General features: G+C 48.9%; 1 protein-coding gene across 7 annotated transcripts in view; it reads right to left on the reverse strand.

Moving 5' to 3' along the window:
* KMT2C (lysine methyltransferase 2C) overlaps positions 1–10,508 on the reverse strand; it is a 206,598-nt gene extending 196,090 nt beyond the window's left edge. For 6 of the 7 annotated variants that reach the window (XM_040434128.1, XM_040434123.1, XM_040434122.1 and 3 more), the window contains exon 1: positions 10,033–10,313. In XM_040434128.1, coding sequence (XP_040290062.1) covers positions 10,033–10,175 — 143 coding nt within the window. In that variant the 5' untranslated portion in view covers positions 10,176–10,313. Of the gene's footprint in view, positions 1–10,032 lie in introns of all 7 variants that reach the window. The other variant, XM_040434126.1, reaches the window with a different exon arrangement.
* Positions 10,509–11,622: the final 1,114 nt, after the last annotated feature.

The raw sequence follows: 11,622 nt of genomic DNA on the forward strand, positions 1-11,622 counted from the left end.
TACAGGCGGCAACGAGGGACATTTCTCTTCAAACCCAGCGCTGCTTCAGTTTTATCTACTCACAAAATAAGTTTACAAGAGAAGAACTGAGATGAATGGTGAGCCCGGACCAAACATCCTGGGGAAGGGATTACAGTACAGTCAGCTGCAGAGCAGGGATTATACACAGCGACGTCACAGCGCAGGGATTATACATACAGTGATGTCACAGTACACTGAAGAGATGCTGCACACAGTGATGTCACAGTACACTGAAGAGATGCTGCACACAGTGATGTCACAGTACACTGAAGAGATGCTGCACACAGTGATGTCACAGTACACTGAAGAGATGCTGCACACAGTGATGTCACAGTACACTGAAGAGATGCTGCACACAGTGATGTCACAGTACACTGAAGAGATGCTGCACACAGTGATGTCACAGTACACGGATTATAAACACTGAAGAGATGCTGCACACAGTGATGTCACAGTATACTGAAGAGATGCGGCACACAGTGATGTCACAGTACACTGATAATAAACACTGAAGAGATGCGGCACACAGTGATGTCACAGTACACTGATAATAAACACTGAAGAGATGCGGCACACAGTGATGTCACAGTACACTGATGATAAACACTGAAGAGATGCTGCACACAGTGATGTCACAGTACACTGAAGAGATGCTGCACACAGTGATGTCACAGTACACTGAAGAGATGCTGCACACAGTGATGTCACAGTACACTGAAGAGATGCTGCACACAGTGATGTCACAGTACACTGAAGAGATGCTGCACACAGTGATGTCACAGTACACTGAAGAGATGCTGCACACAGTGATGTCACAGTACACTAAAGAGATGCTGCACACAGTGATGTCACAGTACACTGAAGAGATGCTGCACACAGTGATGTCACAGTACACTGAAGAGATGCTGCACACAGTGATGTCACAGTACACTGATAATAAACACTGAAGAGATGCTGCACACAGTGATGTCACAGTACACTGAAGAGATGCTGCACAGTGATGTCACAGTACACTGAAGAGATGCTGCACACAGTGATGTCACAGTACACTGATGAGATGCTGCACACAGTGATGTCACAGTACACTGATGATAAACACTGAAGAGATGCTGCACACAGTGATGTCACAGAACACGGATAATAAACACTGAAGAGATGCTGCACACAGTGACGTCACAGATCACTGATAATAAACACTGAAGAGATGCTGCACACAGTGATGTCACAGTACACGGATTATAAACACTGAAGAGATGCTGCACACAGTGACGTCACAGTACACTGAAGAGATGCTGCACACAGTGACGTCACAGATCACTGATAATAAACACTGAAGAGATGCTGCACACAGTGATGTCACAGTACACGGATTATAAACACTGAAGAGATGCTGCACACAGTGACATCACAGTACACTGATAATAAACAATGCCCATGTTGTTTGGTTCTAGGCTTCTTTATATGTTAATTTAAGAGGTTATTTTTGTCGCTGAAAATAAGGCTATATAAAAGGTAAAAAAAAAAAATGGCTCCTAACTTTTTTAGCCGGCTCCTAGATTCCAAGGAAATTTGTCAAGCCCTGGTGTAGCCCTAGCCTTAAACAACCCTAAGTCACATGAATGAACTGATTTTCAGCTGCAGAAATTTCTGCAACCAAATCTTCTGCGTGACGGCACCCTTCGGCCACCTGCACACGTTGCGGAATAAGAGTGTTTTTTCCGTGCAGAAAAACCGCAGTGTAGTACAGTACCAGCAAAGTGTATGAGATTACACCAATCTCATGTATGCTTTGCAGAATTTCTTCTGCGCGGAAATTGACCTGCAACGCGGATTTCCAAATCCACAGCATGTCAATTAGGTTTGCGGTTTTAGCTGCGGATTTCACCGCATCTAATCCATAACCGAAACCGCTGTTAGACATTGAGGATTTTGGGGCGGATATGCTGCAGAAACGCAGTTAAATCCAAACTGAAACGCGTGTGGATCTTATGTGCGTTCACCCACACCCATGTGCAGGTGGCCTTAGGGTGCAGGTTTATTTTTAGAAATTCTGCATGAAATCCGTACCAAAACAGTACAAAAAAAAGAAAGACACAACACGTTGGGCTGCACTATTTATCGCATTTTGGGGGCATTTTTTTGTGATCTCACACTTTTATTGAAAAGGGCGACATCCGCACAAGAAAAATTTCACACACGGCATGGCAGCTCAAGAAAAAAAAAAGCTAAGTGTACATGAGATTGGTCTAATCCCATACACTCTGCTGGTACTGGGTTACACCGCGGTTTTTCTGCACCCTTATGTTGGTGGACTATCTTTAGCGGTATTTTTGGTGGAGGTTCCCCTGACAATCAGCTGGATGAGCGCTGCGTTCCCTTCCCTGACAAGAAACCTGTGTAAAACCTGCACTTGTCTTATGTCTTACGGCAGTTTTCTATAGACCCGGTTCTTGAGGTGAACAAGCTGCTTCCACGGCTACGTTAACATTCATGCAAAGTAGTCCAGAAATTCTACGATCCATGACACCAATCAGATGAAACCGAGAGAAACACTGGAAAGACTTGCACATTGTTATAAAGATCCAAACCAACCGGAGGAATGTGTCCCTCTGACAGAACAATGCTGTCTGGGTCTGAAACGAGCCGGGCGCAAGACTTTGTGTACCGCGCAGAAGTGTCTACATCGTGAAAGACTTTAGGACCCAGAAGACCCCTTCGGGTGGTGGTTGACTTTTGTAGCAGTCAGGAAATAAGAGCTGCCATACACAGCCATATAAAACCCACCAAAAAGCCCACTTGCAAAGTTACCGCGTTACAAATCTCCAGCACGAGGAGCCGGCGCACGACAAGAACGTGCAGAGTACAGAGGCTTGTTTAGGGACTGTTGTGGTCAGATCACAGTTTTTGTCGCAATCCTGCAAATAAATTTTTTTTTTTTTTATGTGAATAGACCCTTAGGTCACCTGCACACATGGGTGCGGGCTGTGCTGACATCTCCGTTAGGAGATCCAGCAGGCTGTTCCAGCACATAGAAGCCTGCTGGTCCTTCTACTTCCTCGCCGGATTCCCATTGACCGCAATGGGGTCCGGGGGGATCCAGCCGATTTCCACCATAACTGCCAGGTTTTGGCCATACATAATCGGTTGCAGTAGAGGATCCGCAAGGCGTCTCTGTGTCGGAACAGCCTGCCGGGTGCAGATTTTGCCTGTGAGCTCACCCCTGCATCGAAAAGGATGAAATCCCCTAAAATGAGCTACACAAAAAATTGACACATGATCCACATGGCGGGTCAGCTTCCCCACAGAACGAAAAAGCGAGATGGACATGAGATTTCTGAAGTCTCAGAACTTTGCTGGTACTGTTACGCTAAAGTTTTTCCGCACAGGAAAAAACACAGCTAATTCGCAACGTGTTCAGGTACCTGAAAACATTGCAGAATACATGCGGATTCCCATGCAGAAAACCCACAGCGTTACCCCCATCTGACCAGCAAGTATCAGCATATTAGTCCCAAGATAGAATGCAGCAAACAAGCCGTACTCCGGTCACCAGGGCAGCAAATGGCAGAAACAAGCGTTTTAGGGCTACAGACAATGGCTCTTATAGGGGCCGTTCCTGAGCAAACCCTCTCCATATACCCTAAAAGTTCTTCTGTGCCTCTTGTTTTGTGTAAAAAAGTTGAAAACCTTGTGTTTGTGACTTTCTAAATGTCACTTGCGGCAAATTTTGTCACAAGTGCCATTTCTGTGCCAACCTCGCCACTTTCTGAAAAGAGAGCCGGGCAAGGGTAGGGCCAGTGGCTCCGACACATTTATCCTCATTTGCGCCCGTTTTCAGCCGCAAATGAAGACAGAGCTGCCGTAGACTTCGTGGTGGCGCACAGACAGTTGGCGCATGTGCCTCATCATGAATGAGTGGCATCCTCCGGGGGTGCAGGAGATTTCAAAGAGACCCTCTCCCCCCAAATCTAGGCCATGTGCACAGAGCTCTACACTATAAAGCCACATGAATACAGTACCGGATGACCGATCTATTCTCCTCCTGCCACAGTGATACACCTGCGGTGCAGTAGGGCCCCATGTCACTACCTGGATGTGAATGAGCCCCGATACTCCAAACCTCAACCTCCAAAGTCAAACGACTCATTCGATAAAAATTTGCAGAGGACGAAGGCTGCGTCACAACCTGCAAAGCCTGGACATATTCATCCCCGGGACCAAGAGAAGCAGCGATGGGGAAACCACCACATCTTCAGATACAACTGCAATGAGTCACACACATTTAAAGGGGCAGTCCAGACTTTATATTATATATAAAAAAATTAAAAATAAATAAAAACAGTGATGAACAGGGTGCTGCGGGGATCAGCAATAACAGTTATTTCTATTATTTTCCACCATTCAGTTTTTTCTCTACATTTAAGTTTTTGCTGAGACCCCCACCAATCCCTAGAATAAGCTGAGAGAAGGGCCTGCATATTGCGCTGTCTCTCCCCGCTGCAGAATCAAGACAGGCCCATAGACTTGAATTGAGCCCACCCTCTGCAGTGAGGAGAGTGCTTCTCTTTTGGCTCCGGCAATCGGTGGGGGTCTCGGGGCTCAGACCTCCACCAATCAAAACTTTAGAAAAGTTGCTATGACATATCAAAAGTTTTGTGAAAACTCAGGACATTACCATCCCCTGGAAGCAAACTATAAAAGGTTCTCATTCAATGACTACAAGCAGTGATCCTGAAAACTTTAATGGGGGTTTTCCGGGTTGCATTAGCATCCTTTAAAGTAAACATTTATGAAGGTAGCTGTAATTTCGGTAATGTCATTAGTTTACCTTTATGCTCCTATCTCCTGTTCTGCGCTGTGGTCACATGACCATGTCCATGCAGCTCTTTTCTATTTCCTGTGATGTCATGTCCAGGGGCGTGTCAAAGCGTCAACACGGGCAGTGATGGGGGAGTGTCTATGTAAATAGGTGGGAGGAGCTATAAAATAACTAGGCATTGCTGTTAGGGGCAGTAACAGGGGAGTGTCTATGTAAATGAGAGGGAGGAGCTATACACTAGCAGGGGATAGTTAGGGGCGGTGCTGAAGCTGTGGAAGAGAAAGAAGTGCATCATGGGTTTGGTTGGCTACAGGAAGTGCTACATACAGGATGGAAACAAACCGGGGGGTTTACTTAGTGAAAACGGGTCAGGAGAGTCCAAATAAAAAATTTTTAAAAAAATGGAGAATATGTAAAGATGTGCAGGAGGTAAGCAACTACAAGCACATCTGTTAAATAAAACAAACCATAGTAATTTCGGAAAATCTGAAGATATTAAGGTAATTGCATACCTTTTCATGTTACAGGCTGAGAAACCTGTCTGATCTTCCCTCCTATCCTTGCACATATCGGATATAAGCGGTATACATTGGTTAGTTTAGCCATCTTCACTAATTTATGAGACTCCTTTGAAAGCCATCTGATATACAGACAAGCATGGCAGCCGTATCCCGATACCAACACTTATATCATGGGTAACATTGTGCCAAACAATAAAACCTATGTATTCACTCCGATGGGCAGGGGCGTCCTGGCGCAGTAAGGCGATACAGGTGCCAACAGGTCCAATCTACAGAGCAGCGTGTCATGTAATGATGTCTGGACGGCTAATAGCAGCAGTGCGGTGGGGGGTGACTGAGGCACAAGGGAGGCTTACAGAATCAGGGGGGTCCCGGCGGCCTGATCTCAGCACAAGGAGATCAGTGTTAAAAGCAAACAGAATAGCCTGTTCTAGGACAATGGGGGGACTGTTGAGTGGGCTCGAGTCGCCCTGCAGGGGTCAGAGGACCTGTGTTAACAAATGACCAAGGTGTTTAGTCAAAGAATGGGGTGTTATATAAGCCGGAAGCCTGAGTGCCGGTTATCTGTAAGCCGGCCTGGACGTGACAAGCCGAACTGATCACTGCAGTGTATGGCAGAGGAGCAGAGCATACATGGCGGTTTACAGCTGACCCAGTGGGGGGACACACAGCCGAATATTCCTTTGTTTCACAGGTGGCACACTGACCCATTCATTTCTATGGGACTGTGCACACGGATCAATATGCCATATCTGCTCATCTAAGCGCAGGTCCTATTCCTGCCCGTTACGGAGGAGGAGAATAGCCCTTTCTATTGGAAAAAACAGAGTGCACAAAGACGGTATACGTAATAGTACGGAAATATATGGCAAGTGTCTGCAAAATGTTGAACTGTGATGGAAGTTCAGAAAATCCAGGCAGAGCCGTAGAAGAGAACACCGTATCCGAATGTCACCGGAAGACATCTGAACCTCATCAGCACATGGGAAACCCGGAAAATGTCTCCATTACTGGGGAACCCCTACTACAAGAACACCGAGCGGAGGGGGTGGGAAAAGCACCAATTCTTTCCCAGCAGTCAGAACGGGGCGGCATATGCACAGTGGGGCGAGTACAGGTAGCAGAACAGCACAGAAGCAATGCACATATACATAGTATACAATGTACAGGGACAGAACATAGCCCACAGAAGAGATATATGTGTATATATACACCCAAACACGTATACATACTGTACAGTATATAGGGGACAGACACAGAAGAGGTGCACATATACAACATATACATGCTGTACAGTGCACAGGTGACAGACATAGAAGAGGGGCACATATACATAGTATACAATGTACACACCCAAACACGAATACATACTGTACAGCAGGCATGCTCAACCTGCGGCCCTCCAGCTGTTGTAAAACTACAACTCCCACAATGCCCTGCTGTAGGCTGTTTGGGCATGCTGGGAGTTGTAGTTTTGCAACAGCTGGAGGGCCGCAGGTTGAGCATGCCTGCTGTACAGTATATAGGTGACAGACATACAACACTCTCACAGAGGCAGTACATGTCGGAGTGCTGCAGAACCAGCAGCTACGTTAATGATCACAAGTGCGGTCTGATCAGACACTGGGTCTTGCCACAAGAGGATACTTTTGGGTGTACCCCTTAGGCCTCATGCACACAACTGTGGTTTGACTGCATTTTTTGCAGGTAGGACGCGGACCCATTCACTTCAATGGGGCGGTAAAAGATACGGACAGCACTCCGTGTGTGGTCCACATCTGCACGTCCATTCCGTGAACCCGCAAAAAATAAATAAAGAAACGTCTTATTCTTGTCCATATCATGGAAAAGGATAGTAGGACTGCTCTATTGGGGGCCAGACCGCAAAACAGATACGGTTCATTACACACCCCTGTCTCTGCCCAAACCATTGGCAAGCACTTAGCAGAAACAAATGTGGTGTCACGGCCACCAACAGCCAGCCTCTGTCCCTGAGAAACCTGGACAATAGAACCATATCGTCTTTCACAACGAATCCAGGTTCATTTTGGGACTGCGACGGTTGAGTTGGAGGATGGAGTGTGGTGAGCGCTTCCATCCTGTCACACACTGCCCCGACTGCTGGGGGGGATGATCTGGGCAGCCATCGCATATGACTGTCAGTCACACCAAGCAGCTTAGCGATGAGGGCTTCCCACCGGCTACAAGACTTCCTTGCCCGGTCACCAGATTTATTGCCAATCGAGCATTTATGGGACCAGTTGGGATGCCAGTGTGCAGGATCTACAGGACCAGCTGCATCATCTGTGGGAGAATGTGCCGCAGGATACCATAAGGAACCTGTATGCCTCCATGCCTGGCCGTATCTCATCCTGTATCCAGGCTAGAGGGGGCGTATCTCATCCTGTATCCAGGCTAGAGGGGGCGTATCTCATCCTGTATCCAGGCTAGAGGGGGCGTATCTCATCCTGTATCCAGGCTAGAGGGGGCGTATCTCATCCTGTATCCAGGCTAGAGGGGGCGTATCTCATCCTGTATCCAGGCTAGAGGGGGCGTATCTCATCCTGTATCCAGGCTAGAGGGGGCGTATCTCATCCTGTATCCAGGCTAGAGGGGGCGTATCTCATCCTGTATCCAGGCTAGAGGGGGCGTATCTCATCCTGTATCCAGGCTAGAGGGGGCGTATCTCATCCTGTATCCAGGCTAGAGGGGGCGTATCTCATCCTGTATCCAGGCTAGAGGGGGCGTATCTCATCCTGTATCCAGGCTAGAGGGGGCGTATCTCATCCTGTATCCAGGCTAGAGGGGGCGTATCTCATCCTGTATCCAGGCTAGAGGGGGCGTATCTCATCCTGTATCCAGGCTAGAGGGGGCGTATCTCATCCTGTATCCAGGCTAGAGGGGGCGTATCTCATCCTGTATCCAGGCTAGAGGGGGCGTATCTCATCCTGTATCCAGGCTAGAGGGGGCGTATCTCATCCTGTATCCAGGCTAGAGGGGGCGTATCTCATCCTGTATCCAGGCTAGAGGGGGCGTATCTCATCCTGTATCCAGGCTAGAGGCCGTATCTCATCCTGTATCCAGGCTAGAGGCCGTATCTCATCCTGTATCCAGGCTAGAGGCCGTATCTCATCCTGTATCCAGGCTAGAGGCCGTATCTCATCCTGTATCCAGGCTAGAGGCCGTATCTCATCCTGTATCCAGGCTAGAGGCGCCCAGCAGGGTCCAGGAGCCTCCTTTCTATTGTACAGTTTCCCCAATAAACTTTTCCTTTCCCTCTAATATTGTAATCAGTTCCATACATCTTCATTACATCACACATCGAAAGCTTCATTCCATTAACTCCTCGGTGCATTATGTCAATGTACTGTGTATAGGTGACAGACGTAGTGCAGGTATACATGCTGCACAGTGTACAGGTGACACCATTATACTGTAAAGTGTATGGTGAGAGATAAAGCGCTCCTCAGCAGTGCACATATACCGCTACATCCTTTACAGTATACAGGAGGCAGAAAACACTCTACTAAACCCATACACATACATATATATATATATATATATATATATATATATAGCAAAAAAAACACTGGCAGCACCACCCTGGATAGTGTGGAAAAATAGACGGGTGCAGAAAGGCTCATGCTTGAGCCGAAACGTCGCTTTGCCACCTTATGGGTGAATAAAAACTAACTTTTTTGAAGAAATGCTTGGAGTGCAGTCCGATTTTTTGTCTTTATATATATATATATACACACACACACATACTGCAGAACGACAAGCTATCCCACAGAAGCAATGCACAGGGGACAGCAGGCAGCCCACAGACGTGCAGAGCATATGGTGCAGGACCTGCACACCCCAGGGTCACATGACAGGAGAGCATTGGGGTCCACATCCACAGAGGAGGGGTACACCCGTCAGAACCCTCCCTTCTACAACAGGTCTTTACCAGGGTGCCCATCCTCTCTGCCTGCAGGTGGGTATGATGGAGCTGGGGCACAGGTTACCAGGATGCCCATCCTCTCTGCCTGCAGGTGGGTATGATGTAGCTGGGGGCACAGGTTACCAGGATGCCCATCCTATCTGCCTGCAGGTGGGTATGATGTAGCAGGTGGCACAGGGTACCAGGTCGCCCATCCTATCTGTCTGCAGGTGGGTATGATGGAGCTGGGGGCACAGGTTACCAGGATGCCCATCCTATCTGCCTGCAGGTGGGTATGATGTAGCTGGGGGCACAGGTTACCAGGATGCCCATCCTATCTGCCTGCAGGTGGGTATGATGTAGCAGGTGGCACAGGGTAGCAGGTCGCCCATCCTATCTGTCTGCAGGTGGGTATGACGGAGCTGGGGGCACAGGTTACCAGGATGCCCATCCTCTCGGCCTGCAGGTGGGTATGACGGAGCAGGTGGCACAGGGCACTTCTGCATGTACTTGTAGTGATGTGCTCTAATAACGGGGTCCTTCTCTGGGGCACTATAGTGTAACATCCCTGGAGCCCAGGGCAGAGAGGAGCGCTGTGTGCAGGGAGAGGGCATGCCCAGTGCCAGGAGCCGCTGACAGACTGGTGCCCACCGTCAGCCTGCTGTGACATGACGGGTGACAGCTGCCGCTCTGTCATGTGACCGGGGAACACGGAGGCGGCGGCGGGTGTCACGGACAGCACTTACTTCTTGCGGACTCTCTGAAGTGGGGAGGCTCCATCTTTCCGGGGGCGGCCCCGGGGTCTTTTGTCCGTGGCTGCCGGGCTGGCAGGGGCCGGGGGCCCGGGCTGCTCACAGGCGGACTCTAGCTTCTTGTCCTCGGATGACATCCTAGGGAAGGGGGCCGCATTGATCCTCCCCGGGCTCAGGCCGTCGCATCGTCGGGTGGATGTTGCGGGTGACACTGAGGGGGGGCGGATTCGGGGAGGGACGGAGAGGAGGCCCCGGCTTACCCCTCGGGATAACAACAAAGAAGGAGGAGGGGGGGCGGTACGGGAGAAATGGCCCCTCCGGAGCCTCTCCTCACTCTGTACGCCGCGTTCCACCCCGCTGGTCTCTGAAGCGATTCGGTCAGCACGGAGCCCGAGCGAGTCACTGTGTGCGACAAGCTGCGTGTGACTCACTTCCCCCTCCCTGCGGGAATCACACTCTCCGAGCACGCATGCGCGCCAGCGGGAGGGGGAGGGTGGGCGCGCTGCTAGTGACGTCACTGAGCCCGGTCCCCGCCCTTCTCACTCTGACAGCGGAGGGCCGCTGAGGTCGCAGAGCAAAAGTGGAGCGCTGGAGCGATGACGTCACGGGAGCTGGAGTCCCGGCTGTAGGCTGAGCAGCAGTAACTCCTGACTGGCTTGGTATTAGTTTACACTAATGCGGTATTTTATGGGCATGTTGTCATGCACTTGGAGCGCTGTTAGTTGTAATGTACATAAAAAGCGTATTTAAAGAAATGCATTGCATTCCTAGTATCGGCGAGGCGCTAATAGCCCGGAGCTGGAAACAGTCAGCAAGCAGGTCTTGTCAGCCCAGGAGCTCCTGTGATACACCTGGACGGTTAGTCTCTGAAGTAAAGGCTGCCATCCTGAGAATAAGTTCTGTTCAGGGAATATTGGGAGATTTTAGCTCTGAAGCCTCCAGAATTGTTAATGCAGTTCTGGACTATGAGGCTAAAATATGTGTAAGAAAAATGTAGTGGAAAATCAGAAGGCAGTTGTGAGAACAGTGGGGCACATTTACTAGGAACGGCTTTTTGCGCCGATCTTGGTGTCGTCCCCTCGCCTCCCCCCCCCCGCACTGTCGTAGTAGATGACTAATTTATGAGAAGGCATGCACCTCGTCATAGGCACAGCTCTGGCAGTATATGTGCCTGCTGAAAATGTACTAAGTTCCGGGGCCGGAGCTGGATAAATAGTTTTTTACTTTATTAGTTTGGGCGTTTTGGGAATGCGGCAATGCTAATAATGATTTTTATTGTTTATTTTTATTATTAAAATGGAGAAAGGAGAGTAATTAGAATTTTTATTCTTTTTATAATTTTAAAAACGATTTTTACACTTATTTTAAGTCCCCTTGGAGGACTTTAACATGTGATCGTCTGATCACTTCTCCCATAGACTGCAATGTATTTAACATTGCAGCCCATGAGAGATTGAGTGCGCCTCTATCAGGGCCTGATAGGAACTTTGCTATGGAAGCTCTAGACTCTAGAGAGCCTTCAGAAGGCCCAAGGCTGTCATAGCAACTGAACGGCGCCATCTAGCGCAGCGCTCCGGGGAAAAA

This window comes from Bufo bufo, chromosome 5, assembly GCF_905171765.1.
Source record: "Bufo bufo chromosome 5, aBufBuf1.1, whole genome shotgun sequence".
In the NCBI taxonomy this organism is placed as follows: Eukaryota; Metazoa; Chordata; class Amphibia; order Anura; family Bufonidae; genus Bufo; species Bufo bufo.